General features: G+C 49.6%; 1 protein-coding gene across 4 annotated transcripts in view; it reads right to left on the bottom strand.

Annotated features, from left to right (window-relative positions):
- Positions 1–23467, bottom strand: part of MYLK (myosin light chain kinase) — a 146583-nt gene that overhangs the window by 31312 nt on the left and 91804 nt on the right. For all 4 annotated transcript variants that reach the window (XM_075317006.1, XM_075317007.1, XM_075317009.1 and 1 more), the window contains one exon: positions 16891–17193. In XM_075317006.1, coding sequence (XP_075173121.1) covers positions 16891–17193 — 303 coding nt within the window. The remainder of the gene's footprint in view (positions 1–16890; positions 17194–23467) is intronic.

Genomic DNA, 23467 nt, shown 5'->3' with positions numbered 1-23467 from the left:
ACACAGGATTCCTGCAGCTGCACGCTCTATTATACACAGGATTCCTGCAGCCGCACGCTCCATTACACACAGGATTCCTGCAGCCGCACGCTCTATTACACACAGGATTCCTGCAGCCGCACGTTACATTATACACAGGATTCCTGCAGCCCCACGCTCTATTATACACAGGATTCCTGCAGCCACACGCTCTATTATACACAGGATTCCTGCAGCTGCACGCTCTATTATACACAGGATTCCTGCAGCCGCACGCTCTATTATACACAGGATTCCTGCAGCCGCACGCTCCATTACACACAGGATTCCTGCAGCCGCACGCTCTATTACACACAGGATTCCTGCAGCCGCACGTTACATTATACACAGGATTCCTGCAGCCCCACGCTCTATTATACACAGGATTCCTGCAGCCGCACGCTCTATTATACACAGGATTCCTGCAGCCGCACGTTCTATTATACACAGGATTCCTGCAGCCGCACGTTACATTATACACAGGATTCCTGCAGCCACACGCTCTATTATACACAGGATTCCTGCAGCCGCACGCTCTATTATACACAGGATTCCTGCAGCCGCACGTTCTATTATACACAGGATTCCTGCAGCCGCACGCTCTATTATACACAGGATTCCTGCAACCACACGCTCTATTATACACAGGATTCCTGCAGCCACACGTTACATTATACACAGGATTCCTGCAGCCGCACGCTCTATTATACACAGGATTCCTGCAGCCACACGTTCTATTATACACAGGATTCCTGCAGCCGCACGCTCTATTATACACAGGATTCCTGCAGCCGCACGTTCTATTATACACAGGATTCCTGCAGCCGCACGCTCTATTATACACAGGATTCCTGCAACCACACGTTACATTATACACAGGATTCCTGCAGCCACACGCTCTATTATACACAGGATTCCTGCAGCCACACGCTCTATTATACACAGGATTCCTGCAGCCGCACGTTCTATTATACACAGGATTCCTGCAGCCGCACGCTCTATTATACACAGGATTCCTGCAGCCGCACGTTCTATTATACACAGGATTCCTGCAGCCGCACGCTCTATTATACACAGGATTCCTGCAGCCACACGTTACATTATACACAGGATTCCTGCAGCCGCACGCTACATTATACACAGGATTCCTGCAGCCACACGTTACATTATACACAGGATTCCTGCAGCCACACGCTCATAATACACAGGATTCCTGTAGCCGCACGCTCTATTATACACAGGATTCCTGCAGCCGCACGCTACATTATACACAGGATTCCTGCAGCCGCACGTTACATTATACACAGGATTCCTGCAGCCACACGTTACATTATACACAGGATTCCTGCAGCCACACGTTACATTATACACAGGATTCCTGCAGCCGCACGCTCTATTATACACAGGATTCCTGCAGCCACACGCTCTATTATACACAGGATTCCTGCAGCCGCACGCTACATTATACACAGGATTCCTGCAGCCGCACGCTCTATTATACACAGGATTACTGCAGCCGCACGCTCTATTATACACAGGATTCCTGCAGCCACACGTTCTATTATACACAGGATTCCTGCAGCCGCACGCTCTATTATACACAGGATTCCTGCAGCCGCACGCTCTATTATACACAGGATTCCTGCAGCCGCACGCTCTATTATACACAGGATTCCTGCAGCCACACGCTCTATTATACACAGGATTCCTGCAGCCACACGCTCTATTATACACAGGATTCCTGCAGCCGCACGCTCTATTATACACAGGATTCCTGCAGCCACACGTTCTATTATACACAGGATTCCTGCAGCCGCACGCTCTATTATACACAGGATTCCTGCAGCCACACGCTCTATTATACACAGGATTCCTGCAGCCGCACGCTCTATTATACACAGGATTCCTGCAGCCGCACGCTCTATTATACACAGGATTCCTTCAGCCGCACGCTACATTATACACAGGATTCCTGCAGCCGCACGTTCTATTATACACAGGATTCCTGCAGCCGCACGCTCTATTATACACAGGATTCCTGCAGCCACACGCTCTATTATACACAGGATTCCTGCAGCCACACGTTCTATTATACACAGGATTCCTGCAGCCGCACGCTCTATTATACACAGGATTCCTGCAGCCACACGCTCTATTATACACAGGATTCCTGCAGCCGCACGCTCTATTATACACAGGATTCCTGCAGCCGCACGCTCTATTATACACAGGATTCCTGCAGCCACACGCTACATTATATACAGGATTCCTGCAGCCGCACGCTCTATTATACACAGGATTCCTGCAGCCACACGCTCTATTATACACAGGATTCCTGCAGCCGCACGTTCTATTATACACAGGATTCCTGCAGCCACACGTTACATTATACACAGGATTCCTGCAACCGCACGTTCTATTATACACAGGATTCCTGCAGCCGCACGCTCTATTATACACAGGATTCCTGCAGCCGCACGCTACATTATACACAGGATTCCTGCAGCCACACGCTCTATTATACACAGGATTCCTGCAGCCGCACGCTACATTATACACAGGATTCCTGCAGCCGCACGCTACATTATACACAGGATTCCTGCAGCCACACGCTCTATTATACACAGGATTCCTGCAGCCGCACGCTCTATTATACACAGGATTCCTGCAGCCGCACGCTCTATTATACACAGGATTCCTGCAGCCGCACGCTCTATTATACACAGGATTCCTGCAGCCGCACGCTCTATTATACACAGGATTCCTGCAGCTGCACGCTCTATTATACACAGGATTCCTGCAGCCGCACGCTACATTATACACAGGATTCCTGCAGCCGCACGCTCTATTATACACAGGATTCCTGCAGCCGCACGTTCTATTATACACAGGATTCCTGCAGCCGCACGCTCTATTATACACAGGATTCCTGCAGCCGCACGCTCTATTATACACAGGATTCCTGCAGCCGCACGCTCTATTATACACAGGATTCCTGCAGCTGCACGCTCTATTATACACAGGATTCCTGCAGCCGCACGCTACATTATACACAGGATTCCTGCAGCCGCACGCTCTATTATACACAGGATTCCTGCAGCCGCACGCTACATTATACACAGGATTCCTGCAGCCGCACGCTCTATTATACACAGGATTCCTGCAGCCGCACGCTCTATTATACACAGGATTCCTGCAGCCGCACGCTCTATTATACACAGGATTCCTGCAGCCGCACATTCTATTATACACAGGATTCCTGCAGCCGCACGCTCTATTATACACAGGATTCCTGCAGCCGCACGCTACATTATACACAGGATTCCTGCAGCCGCACGCTACATTATACACAGGATTCCTGCAACCGCACGCTACATTATACACAGGATTCCTGCAGCCGCACGCTCTATTATACACAGGATTCCTGCAGCCGCACGCTACATTATACACAGGATTCCTGCAACCGCACGCTACATTATATACAGGATTCCTGCAGCCGCACGCTCTATTATACACAGGATTCCTGCAGCCGCACGTTCTATTATACACAGGATTCCTGCAGCCGCACGCTCTATTATACACAGGATTCCTGCAGCCGCACGCTACATTATACACAGGATTCCTGCAGCCACACGCTACATTATACACAGGATTCCTGCAGCCGCACGCTACATTATACACAGGATTCCTGCGGCTGCACGCTCTATTATACACAGGATTCCTGCAGCCGCACGCTCTATTATACACAGGATTCCTGCAGCCGCACGCTCTATTATACACAGGATTCCTGCAGCCACACGTTCTATTATACACAGGATTCCTGCAGCCGCACGCTCTATTATACACAGGATTCCTGCAGCCGCACGCTCTATTATACACAGGATTCCTGCAGCCGCACGCTCTATTATACACAGGATTCCTGCAGCCGCACGCTCTATTATACACAGGATTCCTGCAGCCACACGCTCTATTATACACAGGATTCCTGCAGCCGCACGCTCTATTATACACAGGATTCCTGCAGCCGCACGTTACATTATACACAGGATTCCTGCAGCTGCACGCTCTATTATACACAGGATTCCTGCAGCCGCACGCTCTATTACACACAGGATTCCTGCAGCCGCACGTTCTATTATACACAGGATTCCTGCAGCCGCACGCTCTATTATACACAGGATTCCTGCAACCACACGCTCTATTATACACAGGATTCCTGCAGCCACACGTTACATTATACACAGGATTCCTGCAGCCACACGTTCTATTATACACAGGATTCCTGCAGCCGCACGCTCTATTATACACAGGATTCCTGCAGCTGCACGCTCTATTATACACAGGATTCCTGCAGCCGCACGCTACATTATACACAGGATTCCTGCAGCCGCACGCTCTATTATACACAGGATTCCTGCAGCCGCACGCTACATTATACACAGGATTCCTGCAGCCGCACGCTCTATTATACACAGGATTCCTGCAGCCGCACGCTCTATTATACACAGGATTCCTGCAGCCGCACGCTCTATTATACACAGGATTCCTGCAGCCGCACATTCTATTATACACAGGATTCCTGCAGCCGCACGCTCTATTATACACAGGATTCCTGCAGCCGCACGCTACATTATACACAGGATTCCTGCAGCCGCACGCTACATTATACACAGGATTCCTGCAACCGCACGCTACATTATACACAGGATTCCTGCAGCCGCACGCTCTATTATACACAGGATTCCTGCAGCCGCACGCTACATTATACACAGGATTCCTGCAACCGCACGCTACATTATATACAGGATTCCTGCAGCCGCACGCTCTATTATACACAGGATTCCTGCAGCCGCACGTTCTATTATACACAGGATTCCTGCAGCCGCACGCTCTATTATACACAGGATTCCTGCAGCCGCACGCTACATTATACACAGGATTCCTGCAGCCACACGCTACATTATACACAGGATTCCTGCAGCCGCACGCTACATTATACACAGGATTCCTGCGGCTGCACGCTCTATTATACACAGGATTCCTGCAGCCGCACGCTCTATTATACACAGGATTCCTGCAGCCGCACGCTCTATTATACACAGGATTCCTGCAGCCACACGTTCTATTATACACAGGATTCCTGCAGCCGCACGCTCTATTATACACAGGATTCCTGCAGCCGCACGCTCTATTATACACAGGATTCCTGCAGCCGCACGCTCTATTATACACAGGATTCCTGCAGCCGCACGCTCTATTATACACAGGATTCCTGCAGCCACACGCTCTATTATACACAGGATTCCTGCAGCCGCACGCTCTATTATACACAGGATTCCTGCAGCCGCACGTTACATTATACACAGGATTCCTGCAGCTGCACGCTCTATTATACACAGGATTCCTGCAGCCGCACGCTCTATTACACACAGGATTCCTGCAGCCGCACGTTCTATTATACACAGGATTCCTGCAGCCGCACGCTCTATTATACACAGGATTCCTGCAACCACACGCTCTATTATACACAGGATTCCTGCAGCCACACGTTACATTATACACAGGATTCCTGCAGCCACACGTTCTATTATACACAGGATTCCTGCAGCCGCACGTTCTATTATACACAGGATTCCTGCAGCCGCACGTTCTATTATACACAGGATTCCTGCAGCCGCACGCTCTATTATACACAGGATTCCTGCAGCCACACGTTACATTATACACAGGATTCCTGCAGCCGCACGCTACATTATACACAGGATTCCTGCAGCCACACGTTACATTATACACAGGATTCCTGCAGCCACACGCTCATAATACACAGGATTCCTGTAGCCGCACGCTCTATTATACACAGGATTCCTGCAGCCGCACGCTACATTATACACAGGATTCCTGCAGCCGCACGTTACATTATACACAGGATTCCTGCAGCCACACGTTACATTATACACAGGATTCCTGCAGCCACACGTTACATTATACACAGGATTCCTGCAGCCGCACGCTCTATTATACACAGGATTCCTGCAGCCACACGCTCTATTATACACAGGATTCCTGCAGCCGCACGCTACATTATACACAGGATTCCTGCAGCCGCACGCTCTATTATACACAGGATTCCTGCAGCCGCACGCTCTATTATACACAGGATTCCTGCAGCCACACGTTCTATTATACACAGGATTCCTGCAGCCGCACGCTCTATTATACACAGGATTCCTGCAGCCGCACGCTCTATTATACACAGGATTCCTGCAGCCGCACGCTCTATTATACACAGGATTCCTGCAGCCGCACGCTCTATTATACACAGGATTCCTGCAGCCACACGCTCTATTATACACAGGATTCCTGCAGCCGCACGCTCTATTATACACAGGATTCCTGCAGCCGCACGTTCTATTATACACAGGATTCCTGCAGCCGCACGCTCTATTATACACAGGATTCCTGCAGCCACACGCTCTATTATACACAGGATTCCTGCAGCCGCACGCTCTATTATACACAGGATTCCTGCAGCCGCACGCTCTATTATACACAGGATTCCTTCAGCCGCACGCTACATTATACACAGGATTCCTGCAGCCGCACGTTCTATTATACACAGGATTCCTGCAGCCGCACGCTCTATTATACACAGGATTCCTGCAGCCACACGCTCTATTATACACAGGATTCCTGCAGCCGCACGCTCTATTATACACAGGATTCCTGCAGCCACACGCTCTATTATACACAGGATTCCTGCAGCCGCACGCTCTATTATACACAGGATTCCTGCAGCCACACGCTCTATTATACACAGGATTCCTGCAGCCGCACGCTCTATTATACACAGGATTCCTGCAGCCACACGCTCTATTATACACAGGATTCCTGCAGCCGCACGCTCTATTATACACAGGATTCCTGCAGCCACACGTTCTATTATACACAGGATTCCTTCAGCCGCACGCTACATTATACACAGGATTCCTGCAGCCGCACGTTCTATTATACACAGGATTCCTGCAGCCGCACGTTCTATTATACACAGGATTCCTGCAGCCACACGCTCTATTATACACAGGATTCCTGCAGCCACACGTTCTATTATACACAGGATTCCTGCAGCCGCACGCTCTATTATACACAGGATTCCTGCAGCCACACGCTCTATTATACACAGGATTCCTGCAGCCGCACGCTCTATTATACACAGGATTCCTGCAGCCGCACGCTCTATTATACACAGGATTCCTGCAGCCGCACGCTACATTATACACAGGATTCCTGCAGCCGCACGTTCTATTATACACAGGATTCCTGCAGCCACACGCTACATTATACACAGGATTCCTGCAGCCGCACGCTCTATTATACACAGGATTCCTGCAGCCACACGCTCTATTATACACAGGATTCCTGCAGCCGCACGTTCTATTATACACAGGATTCCTGCAGCCACACGTTACATTATACACAGGATTCCTGCTACCGCACGTTCTATTATACACAGGATTCCTGCAGCCGCACGCTCTATTATACACAGGATTCCTGCAGCCGCACGCTACATTATACACAGGATTCCTGCAGCCACACGCTCTATTATACACAGGATTCCTGCAGCCGCACGCTACATTATACACAGGATTCCTGCAGCCGCACGCTACATTATACACAGGATTCCTGCAGCCACACGCTCTATTATACACAGGATTCCTGCAGCCGCACGCTCTATTATACACAGGATTCCTGCAGCCGCACGCTCTATTATACACAGGATTCCTGCAGCCGCACGCTCTATTATACACAGGATTCCTGCAGCCGCACGCTCTATTATACACAGGATTCCTGCAGCTGCACGCTCTATTATACACAGGATTCCTGCAGCCGCACGCTACATTATACACAGGATTCCTGCAGCCGCACGCTCTATTATACACAGGATTCCTGCAGCCGCACGTTCTATTATACACAGGATTCCTGCAGCCGCACGCTCTATTATACACAGGATTCCTGCAGCCGCACGCTCTATTATACACAGGATTCCTGCAGCCGCACGCTCTATTATACACAGGATTCCTGCAGCTGCACGCTCTATTATACACAGGATTCCTGCAGCCGCACGCTACATTATACACAGGATTCCTGCAGCCGCACGCTCTATTATACACAGGATTCCTGCAGCCGCACGCTACATTATACACAGGATTCCTGCAGCCGCACGCTCTATTATACACAGGATTCCTGCAGCCGCACGCTCTATTATACACAGGATTCCTGCAGCCGCACGCTCTATTATACACAGGATTCCTGCAGCCGCACATTCTATTATACACAGGATTCCTGCAGCCGCACGCTCTATTATACACAGGATTCCTGCAGCCGCACGCTACATTATACACAGGATTCCTGCAGCCGCACGCTACATTATACACAGGATTCCTGCAACCGCACGCTACATTATACACAGGATTCCTGCAGCCGCACGCTCTATTATACACAGGATTCCTGCAGCCGCACGCTACATTATACACAGGATTCCTGCAACCGCACGCTACATTATATACAGGATTCCTGCAGCCGCACGCTCTATTATACACAGGATTCCTGCAGCCGCACGTTCTATTATACACAGGATTCCTGCAGCCGCACGCTCTATTATACACAGGATTCCTGCAGCCGCACGCTCTATTATACACAGGATTCCTGCAGCCGCACGCTCTATTATACACAGGATTCCTGCAGCCGCACGCTCTATTATACACAGGATTCCTGCAGCCGCACGCTCTATTATACACAGGATTCCTGCAGCCGCACGTTACATTATACACAGGATTCCTGCAGCCGCACGCTCTATTATACACAGGATTCCTGCAGCCACACGCTACATTATACACAGGATTCCTGCAGCCACACGCTACATTATACACAGGATTCCTGCAGCCGCACGCTCTATTATACACAGGATTCCTGCAGCCGCACGCTACATTATACACAGGATTCCTGCAGCCACACGCTACATTATACACAGGATTCCTGCAGCCGCACGCTCTATTATACACAGGATTCCTGCAGCCGCACGTTACATTATACACAGGATTCCTGCAGCCGCACGCTCTATTATACACAGGATTCCTGCAGCCGCACGTTACATTATACACAGGATTCCTGCAGCCGCACGTTCTATTATACACAGGATTCCTGCAGCCGCACGCTACATTATACACAGGATTCCTGCAGCCGCACGCTACATTATACACAGGATTCCTGCAGCCACACGCTCTATTATACACAGGATTCCTGCAGCCGCACGCTCTATTATACACAGGATTCCTGCAGCCGCACGCTACATTATACACAGGATTCCTGCAGCCACACGCTCTATTATACACAGGATTCCTGCAGCCACACGTTCTATTATACACAGGATTCCTGCAGCCACACGCTCTATTATACACAGGATTCCTGCAGCCGCACGCTCTATTATACACAGGATTCCTGCAGCCACACGTTACATTATACACAGGATTCCTGCAGCCGCACGCTCTATTATACACAGGATTCCTGCAGCCGCACGCTCTATTATACACAGGATTCCTGCAGCCGCACGCTCTATTATACACAGGATTCCTGCAGCCGCACGCTCTATTATACACAGGATTCCTGCAGCCGCACGCTCTATTATACACAGGATTCCTGCAGCCACACGCTCTATTATACACAGGATTCCTGCAGCCGCACGCTCTATTATACACAGGATTCCTGCAGCCGCATGCTACATTATACACAGGATTCCTGCAGCAGCACGCTCTATTACACACAGGATTCCTGCAGCCGCACGCTCTATTATACACAGGATTCCTGCAGCCGCACGCTCTATTATACACAGGATTCCTGCAGCCGCACGCTCTATTATACACAGGATTCCTGCAGCCGCACGTTACATTATACACAGGATTCCTGCAGCCGCACGCTCTATTATACACAGGATTCCTGCAGCCGCACGTTACATTATACACAGGATTCCTGCAGCCACACGTTACATTATACACAGGATTCCTGCAGCCACACGCTCTATTATACACAGGATTCCTGCAGCCACACGCTCTATTATACACAGGATTCCTGCAGCCGCACGCTCTATTATACACAGGATTCCTGCAGCCGCACGCTCTATTATACACAGGATTCCTGCAGCCACACGCTCTATTATACACAGGATTCCTGCAGCCACACGCTCTATTATACACAGGATTCCTGCAGCCACACGTTACATTATACACAGGATTCCTGCAGCCACACGCTCTATTATACACAGGATTCCTGCAGCCGCACGCTCTATTATACACAGGATTCCTGCAGCCACACACTCTATTATACACAGGATTCCTGCAGCCACACGCTCTATTATACACAGGATTCCTGCAGCCGCACGCTACATTATACACAGGATTCCTGCAGCCGCACGCTCTATTATACACAGGATTCCTGCAGCCGCACGCTCTATTATACACAGGATTCCTGCAGCCACACGTTACATTATACACAGGATTCCTGCAGCCGCACGCTCTATTATACACAGGATTCCTGCAGCCACACGTTACATTATACACAGAATTCCTGCAGCCGCACGCTCTATTATACGCAGGATTCCTGCAGCCGCATGCTCTATTATACACAGGATTCCTGCAGCCGCACGCTCTATTATACACAGGATTCCTGCAGCCGCACGCTCTATTATACACAGGATTCCTGCAGCCGCACGCTCTATTATACACAGGATTCCTGCAGCCGCACGCTCTATTATACACAGGATTCCTGCAGCCGCATGCTACATTATACACAGGATTCCTGCAGCCGCACGTTCTATTATACACAGGATTCCTGCAGCCACACGTTACATTATACACAGAATTCCTGCAGCCGCACGCTCTATTATACACAGGATTCCTGCAGCCGCACGCTCTATTATACACAGGATTCCTGCAGCCGCACGCTCTATTATACACAGGATTCCTGCAGCCGCACGCTCTATTATACACAGGATTCCTGCAGCCGCATGCTACATTATACACAGGATTCCTGCAGCCGCACGTTACATTATACACAGGATTGCTGCAGCCACACGCTCTATTATACACAGGATTCCTGCAGCCGCATGCTCTATTATACACAGGATTCCTGCAGCCGCATGCTCTATTATACACAGGATTCATGCAGCCACACGCTCTATTATACACAGGATTCCTGCAGCCACACGTTCTATTATACACAGGATTCCTGCAGCCACACGCTACATTATACACAGGATTCCTGCAGCCGCACGTTACATTATACACAGGATTCCTGCAGCCGCACGCTACATTATACACAGGATTCATGCAGCCACACGCTCTATTATACACAGGATTCCTGCAGCCGCACGCTACATTATACACAGGATTCCTGCAGCCGCACGCTCTATTATACACAGGATTCCTGCAGCCACACGCTACATTATACACAGGATTCCTGCAGCCGCACGCTACATTATACACAGGATTCCTGCAGCCGCACGCTCTATTATACACAGGATTCATGCAGCCACACGCTCTATTATACACAGGATTCCTGCAGCCGCACGCTCTATTATACACAGGATTCCTGCAGCCACACGTTCTATTATACACAGGATTCCTGCAGCCACACGCTACATTATACACAGGATTCCTGCAGCCGCACGCTCTATTATACACAGGATTCATGCAGCCACACGCTCTATTATACACAGAATTCCTGCAGCCACACGCTCTATTATACACAGGATTCCTGCAGCCACACGCTCTATTATACACAGGATTCCTGCAGCCGCACGCTCTATTATACACAGAATTCCTGCAGCCGCACGCTCTATTATACACAGGATTCCTGCAGCCGCACGCTCTATTATACACAGGATTCCTGCAGCCGCACGTTCTATTATACACAGGATTCCTGCAGCCGCACGCTCTATTATACACAGGATTCCTGCAGCTGCACGCTCTATTATACACAGGATTCCTGCAGCCACACGCTCTATTATACACAGGATTCCTGCAGCCACACGTTCTATTATACACAGGATTCCTGCAGCCGCACGCTCTATTATACACAGGATTCCTGCAGCCGCACGCTCTATTATACACAGGATTCCTGCAGCCGCACGCTCTATTATACACAGGATTCCTGCAGCCGCACGCTCTATTATACACAGGATTCCTGCAGCCGCACGCTCTATTATACACAGGATTCCTGCAGCCGCACGCTCTATTATACACAGGATTCCTGCAGCCGCACGCTCTATTATACACAGGATTCCTGCAGCCGCACGCTCTATTATACACAGGATTCCTGCAGCCGCACGCTCTATTATACACAGGATTCCTGCAGCCGCACGTTCTACTATACACAGGATTCCTGCAGCCGCACGTTCTACTATACACAGGATTCCTGCAGCCGCACGCTCTATTATACACAGGATTCCTGCAGCCACACGTTACATTATACACAGGATTCCTGCAGCCGCACGCTACATTATACACAGGATTCCTGCAGCCGCACGCTCTATTATACACAGGATTCCTGCAGCCGCACGCTCTATTATACACAGGATTCCTGCAGCCGCACGCTCTATTATACACAGGATTCCTGCAGCCGCACGCTCTATTATACACAGGATTCCTGCAGCCGCACGCTCTATTATACACAGGATTCCTGCAGCCGCACGTTCTACTATACACAGGATTCCTGCAGCCGCACGCTCTATTATACACAGGATTCCTGCAGCCGCACGCTCTATTATACACAGGATTCCTGCAGCCGCACGCTCTATTATACACAGGATTCCTGCAGCCGCACGCTCTATTATACACAGGATTCATGCAGCCACACGCTACATTATACACAGGGTTATTTCCTTTGTATTTATTAGAAAAAAATAAAGTGGAAAAACTTCACACAAAACCCCAGACATGTTCCGTGCACAATCGCTGCCCCTCCTCCTAATATCCGGCTGCCCCTTTACCCATCAGTCGCCTCCTGTCCCCGTCCACAGCTTCCTCCTCCTCTCACCGGGAATCTCACTCTTCTTTATAAGGGTACTTTCACACTTGCGTTGGTTTTTTTTTTGGCGCAATCCGCTGTCTTGGGAAACAGCGGAATCCGTTAACGGATTCTGTTGTTTCCCCATAGACTTGCATTGATGACGGATTGTACCAAAAGTACCTGCGTTGCTTCCGTTGGCTGATGCTCCGTTGCTTCCGCCGAGCGGAAGCAACGCAGAATGTAACGTTAAATGCTGGCGTCAAAATCACGCCAACCAACGGATTCCGTTGGTTCCGTTAAAATTTATAATGGTTCCCTATGATAGCGGATTCCGTTGCTAAGTGCTTAACAACGGAATTCGCTGCTGGATTCCGCTAATCTCTACTGAGCATGCCCAGAATGAAAAAAAAATGAAAAAAGAAATAAAACAGAGCTGACGGATTCCTGTGAAATAACGGACCCGTTGCATCCGTTGACACCACAAAAATAACGGATGCGTCAACACGACGCAGCAACGGACCCAGCGGATTCTACTCAACGCAAGTGTGAAACTAGCCTAAACCGTCTCCAGGTCTCTCATATCTGAAGACGTCTCCTCTCCTCTTCCCTTCTCTCTTCTTCTCTCCTCTTCTCTTATCTCTTCTCTCCTCTTCTCTTATCTCTTCTCTTATCTCCTCTTCTCTTATCTCTTCTCTCCTCTTCTCTTATCTCTTCTCTTCTCTCATCTCTTCTCTCTTCTCTTATCTCTTCTCTCCTCTCCTCTTATCTCCTCTTCTCTTTTCTCCCCTCTTCTCCTCTTTTCTTCTCTCCTCTTATCTCTTCTCTTCTCTCCTCTTCTCTTATCTCTTCTCTTCTCTCTTCTCTCCTCTTCTCTTATCTCTTCTCTCCTCTTCTCTTATCTCTTATCTCTTCTCTCATCTCTTCTCTCTTCTCTCCTCTCCTCTCCTCTTATCTCCTCTTCTCTTTTCTCCCCTCTTCTCCTCTTTTCTTCTCTCCTCTTATCTCTCCTCTTCTCTCCCCTTCTTTTCTCTTCTCTCCTCTTCTCCTCTTTTCTTCTCTCCTCTTATCTCTTCTCTTCTCTCCTCTTCTTTTCTCTTCTCTCCTCTTCTCTTATCTCTTCTCTTCTCTCATCTCTTCTCTTATCTCTTCTATTATCTCTTCTCTTATCTTATCTCTTCTCTCCTCTTCTCCTCTTTTCTTCTCTCCTCTTCTCTTATCTCTTCTCTTCTCTCCCCTTCTCCTCTTTTCTTCTCTCCTCTTATCTCTTCTCTTCTCTCCTCTTCTTTTCTCTTCTCTCCTCTTCTCTTTTCTTCTCTCCTCTTATCTCTTCTCTTCTCTCCTCTTCTTCTTTTCTCTTCTCTCTTCTTATCTCTTCTCTTCTCTCCTCTTCTTTTCTCTTCTTTTCTCTCCTCTTCTCTCCTCCCAATCTACAGATTTCTCCCCAGCAGTTAATGGGGTTTAGCTCCGGACTCATTGCTGACACTTCAGGACCCTCCAGCACTTTGTTTCCATCCATTTCTGGAGCTTTTTTAAGTGTTTGTGTCAGGAGTGACAGACAGTCCTGTGGTGTCCAGCTATAGAAGTTCACAGTATTTCACTGTGCAAACTGCTCCCTGACCTTCTACCATTTCCCTTTACCTTTAGGATCCTGTGGAATCTCTGAGCCTTTCAGCTGCTTTTCATCAGCACTTTCTCGGTGGCTTTATATACCTTCACTTCCTATTACTAGGTGTTGGTGATAGCTCTAACTCCCTACAGATCCTGAGTGCAAGCAGGCGGCTTGCAATCATCTGGAGTAACTTCCTAGTGTTGCAGTCCCTCTTCCTTTATCTACTTTGAGATAAGTTGTTTGTTATTTTCCCTTGTTTGTTATCCTTGTGGGTCCTTTAGTGCCTAGTGGGGTTGACTAGTGCTCATCCCATCCTCTCCCTACCTAGGGCCCAGATCAGGGTCAGCCAGGGCCAGGTATCCTGCTCAAGGCATAGGTGTGGAACTTATCTGGGGTAGTGAGGGAACCCAGGACCCAGCGCTTGGCCTGACCAGGGGTCACCATCTCCCCCTTCCCTTCCCTTTTGCCGTTCGCTTGGTACTTCACCGTACCTCAAGTGACGGTTTGGGGTCATTGTCCTGCTGGAGACCCCTGACCTAGAACAATACCCGGCTTTCTGGCACTGGCTCTACATTGCCACCCAGAATACTCTGATAATTTTCACATTTCACATCTTTTACGCAGTCAGGACCCCAGTGCCCATGACGGCAAGACAACCCCAAACCTCTCTGCCCTTCACCATATGTGCCTGTAGGTGCTGTGATCTTTACTTTGTAGCCTCATTCTGTTTTCAGTAAACAGTAGATTGATGGCTTCACCATAAAGCTCTGTCGTGGCCTCATCTGTCCACAAGACACTTTCCCAGAAGGATTTTGGTTCCTCTCGTACATTTTGGCTTTTTTCTGCCTCGGTGTCAGCAGTGGGGTCCTCCGAGGTCTCCTCCATAGCGTTTCATGTCATTCAGATGTGGACGGATAGTTCTCGCTGACACTGATGCCCCCTGAGTTGTAGTTTGAATTTCTCTGGATCTTGATTGGGGCTTTTTCACCATCTGGACTATCCTGTGTTACAGCCTTTCCACAGTTTTTCTCTGCCATCCACGTCCAGGGAGATTAGCTGCAGCGCCATGGGGTGTAAACGTCTGGATTATGTTGTGCAGCGTGGACAAAGGAACATCAAGATCTCTGGAGATGGACGTGTAACCTTGAGCTTGTTGATATTTTTCAGCAGTTTTGGTTCTCCAGTCCTCAGTTCTCTTCTCCTCTTTCTGTCCTCCATGCTTAGTGCGGCACACACAGACACACAATGCAAAGAATGAGGGAACTTCTCCCCTTAATATCTGGTTTCAGGTGTGATTTCCATATTGCCCACAATTTTACGCACAATTTTAGAAAATGTGACAACAATTTTGTTTAGTCAATTTTTTGGATTTTGGGTGAAATTCTCTCCAATTTGCCTTTTTTCTCTGTTTTTTTTTGTGTTGTCCCGATACATAAAGGAAATAAGGCTAAGTTCACACTTCAGTTGCTTTAAATCCGTCAGCAACGGATCAGTCGTTTTCAAGATGTCAACTGATGCAACGGATGTGTTTTTTACAGGATTCCTTTCACAGGAATCCTGTGAAAAAACTGATCTGTTGCGTCCGTTTCATCCGTTATGTGTCCGTTTTTTGACAGATCAGTCATGATCTGTTTGTGTTTGGGACAGCCCAGTGGGCGTGCCAAACATTCTGGGCATGCTCAGTAGAGCATGACGGAATCCTGCGCTGGATTCCGTCGTAAGATGGATTACAACGGAATCCAGCACCATAGACATACATTACAAGCTTGACGGATGGCAACGGATTCCTGTGGGGCGCGTTTATTTTGATGGCCCGAAAAACGTTACATTCTGCGTTGCTACCCGCTCGGCGGTCAGTCAAAAATGACGGACCGCGACGCAGCGGATGCAACGCAGGGTCATCAGTCGCAATCCGTCACTAATAGAAGTCTATGGGGAAATACTGGATTCCGGCAAAATATTTTGCAGGATTCCGTAATTCCTCAAGGCGACGGATTGTGACTGATGCAAAACAACTGAAGTGTGAACTTAGCCTTAACCTGTATATAACAAAGCGTGTGACTTTAATAATATTCTGGGAGCAATAATTCATGTTCTGGAATAATTACAAGGGTGTCAATACTTTTCTCCATGAGTGTAAACATTTCCCATAGTTTCCATGGCACTAGTACAATATAATGTGAGGACCCCACACGAGCGGTCACCTTCCACCTTCTCTTTATAGGCCACCGGGTCGGACTCCTGGCTGGGCTCGCTGGTCCCGTGGATGTTGGTGGCTCGTACCCGGAACTTGTACTCGCGGTCGTGCAGTAAGTTCTCCACGTGGTAGGACGTGCTTCTGCACTGCGGCAGGTCCGACCACGACTTATCTACAGAGTCCCAGATCTCCACCGTATAGGACTGCACCACGCTCCCGCCATCATAGGTCGGTCCATACCACGACAAGGTCAGGGCGGAGCCTTTCATTTCAGACGCACATGGCTGACCCGCGGGGGGGTCGGGCTTATCTGGAAGAAAATTATCAGAATTACTGGACCGCCCGTCAGTAAGAAATTCTACTGCTACATCTGATGTGAATTCCAGTGTTCTATACTGTACTGGCGTGTTTTATAGCAGTATATGGCGGTATATACCCCAGTGTCCTGTGTTATCAGCTCGGGTTGTATAGTGGTATATGGCGGTATATACCCCAGTGTCCTGTGTTATCAGCTCGGGTTGTATAGTGGTATATGGCGGTATATACCCCAGTGTCCTGTGTTATCAGCTCGGGTTGTATAGTGGTATATGGCGGTATATACCCCAGTGTCCTGTGTTATCAGCTCGGGTTGTATAGTGGTATATGGCGGTATATACCCCAGTGTCCTGTGTTATCAGCTTGGGTTGTATAGTGGTATATGGCGGTATATACCCCAGTGTCCTGTGTTATCAGCTCGGGTTGTATAGTGGTATATGGCAGTATATACCCCAGTGTCCTGTGTTATCAGCTCGGGTTGTATAGTGGTATATGGCGGTATATACCCCAGTGTCCTCTCTTATCAGCTCGGGTTGTATAGTGGTATATGGCGGTATATACCCCAGTGTCCTGTGTTATCAGCTCGGGTTGTATAGTGGTATATGGCGGTATATACCCCAGTGTCCTGTGTTATCAGCTCGGGTTGTATAGTGGTATATGGCGGTATATACCCCAGTGTCCTCTCTTATCAGCTCGGGTTGTATAGTGGTATATGGCGGTATATACCCCAGTGTCCTGTGTTATCAGCTCGGGTTGTATAGTGGTATATGGCGGTATATACCCCAGTGTCCTGTGTTATCAGCTCGGGTTGTATAGTGGTATATGGCGGTATATACCCCAGTGTCCTGTGTTATCAGCTCGGGTTGTATAGTGGTATATGGCGGTATATACCCCAGGGTCCTGTGTTATCAGCTCGGGTTGTATAGTGGTATATGGCGGTATATACCCCAGGGTCCTGTGTTATCAGCTCGGGTTGTATAGTGGTATATGGCGGTATATACCCCAGGGTCCTGTGTTATCAGCTCGGGTTGTATAGTGGTATATGGCGGTATATACCCCAGTGTCCTGTGTTATCAGCTCGGGTTGTATAGTGGTATATGGCGGTATATACCCCAGTGTCCTGTGTTATCAGCTCGGGTTGTATAGTGGTATATGGCGGTATATACCCCAGTGTCCTGTGTTATCAGCTCGGGTTGTATAGTGGTATATGGCGGTATATACCCCAGGGTCCTGTGTTATCAGCTCGGGTTGTATAGTGGTATATGGCGGTATATACCCCAGGGTCCTGTGTTATCAGCTCGGGTTGTATAGTGGTATATGGCGGTATATACCCCAGGGTCCTGTGTTATCAGCTCGGGTTGTATAGTGGTATATGGCGGTATATACCCCAGTGTCCTGTGTTATCAGCTCGGGTTGTATAGTGGTATATGGCGGTATATACCCCAGTGTCCTGTGTTATCAGCTCGGGTTGTATAGTGGTATATGGCGGTATATACCCCAGTGTCCTGTGTTATCAGCTCGGGTTGTATAGTGGTATATGGCGGTATATACCCCAGGGTCCTGTGTTATCAGCTCGGGTTGTATAGTGGTATATGGCGGTATATACCCCAGGGTCCTGTGTTATCAGCTCGGGTTGTATAGTGGTATATGGCGGTATATACCCCAGGGTCCTGTGTTATCAGCTCGGGTTGTATAGTGGTATATGGCGGTATATACCCCAGTGTCCTGTGTTATCAGCTCGGGTTGTATAGTGGTATATGGCGGTATATACCCCAGTGTCCTGTGTTATCAGCTCGGGTTGTATAGTGGTATATGGCGGTATATACCCCAGTGTCCTGTGTTATCAGCTCGGGTTGTATAGTGGTATATGGCGGTATATACCCCAGCGTTCATTTTCTGTAATATAGTGTTAGATTTCCTAATGATTGATTGCTCTCAGTGAGAGAAACAAAAATAAAATGTTGTAGTTCTGATACCTTTTAATGGCTAAATCTAAGATAAAAATAAAATATGATGTTATAAAGCAGCTGCAGCAACAGATTTCCTAATGACACATTATAATCACTGATATCACACATAGTAATGATTATACAGAGGAGGCCGCTCTAACTATTGTAATCTCATATTATACCGTCATCTAATCTGCCGCTGTATAGGGATAAATATATCATAATCTCTGTATTCTAAGGACAGATATCATAATCGCTCTATTAGAGGGGCAGATATCATAATCTCTGTATTAGAGGGGCAGATATCATAATCTCTGTATTATAGGGGCAGATATCAATCTCTGTATTAGAGGGGCAGATATCATAATCTCTGAATTATAGGGGCAGATATCAATCTCTGTATTATAGGGGCAGATATCATAATCTCTGTATTAGAGGGGCAGATATCATAATCTCTCTATTAGAGGGGCAGATATCAATCTCTGTATTAGACGGGCAGATATCATAATCTCTCTATTAGAGGGGCAGATATCATAATCTCTCTATTAGAGGGGCAGATATCATAATCTCTGTATTAGAGGGGCAGACATCATAATCTCTGTATTATAGGGGCAGATATCAATCTCTGTATTATAGGGGCAGATATCATAATCTCTGTATTATAGGGGCAGATATCATAATCTCTGTATTAGAGGGGCAGATATCATAATCTCTGTATTATAGGGGCAGGTATCATACTCTCTGTATTACTCTAATATTGCAGACTCTCTCCATTCTGTATTATTTCTGGGCACCGATCTGCCGTCACGTCGTTCCCGGGCTGCAGGGTTTGTAATAGGAGGGGACCTCTAGGAGCTGCAGATAATCATCACCCCCCACTCCCCATTACACGGATTCCCATACAGCGATATCCGCAGCCTCGTGGGAACGTTTCCATCCAGCAATCACCGTACATAAAAGCTCAGTGACGACAGATGAGTGGCAGCGACTGGCGGTATAACGACCCATAGTGACCATTACAGGGGTTATCATATACAGTAAAATTATGTTTATATTATATGGCTTCCCATATACTGGATTACTGGACAGAATATAAGGGATTAAAATCAGAAAATCGGTAAATAGGTATCTCTTTGTACTAATGTGAAAGCAGCAGCATGATTACTGCTCCGAAGAACAACACTACACTGACAGCTGGCAATATATGAATTACCGGCTGAGTCCAAACAAAACAATGATGTAACAGCAGAATAGTGAGTGCAGCTCTGGAGGTGACTGGAGGATAAGACACGATGTAACAGCACAATAGTGAGTGCAGCTCTGGAGGTGACTGGAGGAGAAGACACGATGTAACAGCAGAATAGAGACTGCAGCTCTGGAGGTGACTGGAGGAGAAGACACGATGTAACAGCACAATAGTGAGTGCAGCTCTGGAGGTGACTGGAGGAGAAGACACGATGTAACAGCACAATAGTGAGTGCAGCTCTGGAGGTGACTGGAGGAGAAGACACGATGTAACAGCAGAATAGTGAGTGCAGCTCTGGAGGTGACTGGAGGATAAGACACGATGTAACAGCAGAATAGTGAGTGCAGCTCTGGAGGTGACTGGAGGAGAAGACACGATGTAACAGCAGAATAGTGAGTGCAGCTCTGGAGGTGACTGGAGGATAAGGCATGATGTAACAGCAGAATAGTGAGTGCAGCTCTGGAGGTGACTGGAGGATAAGGCATGATGTAACAGCAGAATAGTGAGTGCAGCTCTGGAGGTGACTGGAGGATAAGGCATGATGTAACAGCAGAATAGTGAGTGCAGCTCTGGAAGGTAATCATCTGAAGCCAAGCTGCAGACATGTTTTAGGAGGTCTTAAGTTACCAGGGTCCTGGGCTCAGGAGCTCGCTCCGTAGGGAGGGGCTCAGGAGCTCGCTCCGTAGGGGGGGACTCAGGAGCTCGCTCCGTAGGGGGGACTCAGCAGCTCGCTCCGTAGGGGGGGGACTCAGCAGCTCGCTCCGTAGGGGGGGGACTCAGCAGCTCGCTCCGTAGGGGGGGGACTCAGCAGCTCGCTCCGTAGGGGGGGACTCAGGAGCTCGCTCCGTAGGGGGGGACTCAGGAGCTCGCTCCGTAGGGGGGGGGGACTCAGGAGCTCGCTCCGTAGGGGGGGGACTCAGGAGCTCGCTCCGTAGGGGGGGGACTCAGGAGCTCGCTCCGTAGGGGGGGGACTCAGGAGCTCGCTCCGTAGGGGGGGGGGACTCAGGAGCTCGCTCTGTAGGGGACGGAGGAGCTCGCTCTATAGGGGGGGACTCAGGAGCTCGCTCTGTAGGGGACGGAGGAGCTCGCTCTGTAGGGGGGGACTCAGGAGCTCGCTCCGTAGGAGGGGACTCAGGAGCTTGCTCTGTAGGGGGGGACTCAGGAGCTCGCTCTGTAGGGGATGGAGGAGCTTGCTCTGTAGGTCATGGAGGAGCTCGCTCTGTAGGTCATGGAGGAGTTCGTTCTGTAGGGGGACTCAGGAGCTCGCTCTGTAGGGGACGGAGGAGCTCGCTCTGTAGGTCATGGAGGAGCTCGCTCTGTAGGTCATGGAGGAGTTCGCTCTGTAGGGGACGGAGGAGTTCGCTGTGTAGGTCATGGAGGAGCTCGCTCTGTAGGTCATGGAGGAGTTCGCTCTGTAGGCCATGGAGGAGCTCGCTCTGTAGGTCATGGAGGAGCTCGCTCTGTAGGGGACGGAGGAGCTCGCTCTGTAGGTCATGGAGGAGCTCGCTCTGTAGGGGACGGAGGAGCTCGCTTTGTAGGTCATGGAGGAGCTCGCTCTGTAGGGGACGGAGGAGTTCGCTCTGTAGGTCATGGAGGAGCTCGCTCTGTAGGGGACTCAGGAGCTCGCTCTGTAGGGGGGGACTCAGGAGCTCGCTCTGTAGGTCATGGAGGAGCTCGCTCTGTAGGGGACTCAGGAGCTCGCTCTGTAGGGGGGGACTCAGGAGCTCGCTCTGTAGGTCATGGAGGAGCTCGCTCTGTAGGTCATGGAGGAGCTCGCTCTGTAGGTCATGGAGGAGCTCGCTCTGTAGGTCATGGAGGAGCTCGCTCTGTAGGTCATGGAGGAGTTCGCTCTGTAGGGGACGGAGGAGCTCGCTCTGTAGGTCATGGAGGAGCTCACTCTGTAGGGGACGGAGGAGCTCGCTCTGTAGGTCATGGAGGAGCTCGCTTTGTAGGGGATGGAGGATCTCGCTCTGTAGGGGATGGAGGAGTTCGCTCTGTAGGGGACGGAGGAGTTCGCTGTGTAGGTCATGGAGGAGCTCGCTCTGTAGGGGACTCAGGAGCTTGCTCTGTAGGTCATGGAGGAGCTCGCTCTGTAGGTCATGGAGGAGTTCGTTCTGTAGGGGACTCAGGAGCTCGCTCTGTAGGGGACGGAGGAGCTCGCTCTGTAGGTCATGGAGGAGCTCGCTCTGTAGGTCATGGAGGAGTTCGCTCTGTAGGCCATGGAGGAGCTCGCTCTGTAGGTCATGGAGGAGCTCGCTCTGTAGGGGACGGAGGAGCTCGCTCTGTAGGTCATGGAGGAGCTCGCTCTGTAGGGGACGGAGGAGCTCGCTTTGTAGGTCATGGAGGAGCTCGCTCTGTAGGGGACGGAGGAGTTCGCTCTGTAGGTCATGGAGGAGCTCGCTCTGTAGGGGACTCAGGAGCTCGCTCTGTAGGGGGGGACTCAGGAGCTCGCTCTGTAGGTCATGGAGGAGCTCGCTCTGTAGGGGACTCAGGAGCTCGCTCTGTAGGGGGGGACTCAGGAGCTCGCTCTGTAGGTCATGGAGGAGCTCGCTCTGTAGGTCATGGAGGAGCTCGCTCTGTAGGTCATGGAGGAGTTCGCTCTGTAGGGGACGGAGGAGCTCGCTCTGTAGGTCATGGAGGAGCTCACTCTGTAGGGGACGGAGGAGCTCGCTCTGTAGGTCATGGAGGAGCTCGCTTTGTAGGGGATGGAGGATCTCGCTCTGTAGGGGATGGAGGATCTCGCTCTGTAGGGGATGGAGGAGTTCGCTCTGTAGGGGACGGAGGAGTTCGCTGTGTAGGTCATGGAGGAGCTCGCTCTGTAGGGGACGGAGGAGTTCGCTCTGTAGGTCATGGAGGAGCTCGCTTTGTAGGGGATGGAGGAGTTCGCTCTGTAGGTCATGGAGGAGCTCACTCTGTAGGGGATGGAGGAGTTCGCTCTGTAGGTCATGGAGGAGCTCACTCTGTAGGGGACGGAGGAGTTCGCTCTGTAGGTCATGGAGGAGCTCGCTCTGTAGGGGATGGAGGAGTTCGCTCTGTAGGTCATGGAGGAGCTCGCTCTGTAGGTCATGGAGGAC

Source organism: Anomaloglossus baeobatrachus, chromosome 7, assembly GCF_048569485.1.
Source record: "Anomaloglossus baeobatrachus isolate aAnoBae1 chromosome 7, aAnoBae1.hap1, whole genome shotgun sequence".
NCBI classification, from domain to species: Eukaryota; Metazoa; Chordata; class Amphibia; order Anura; family Aromobatidae; genus Anomaloglossus; species Anomaloglossus baeobatrachus.
Note: the sequence above shows the minus strand (reverse complement) of the source record. Positions and strands in the feature narration are given on the sequence as shown.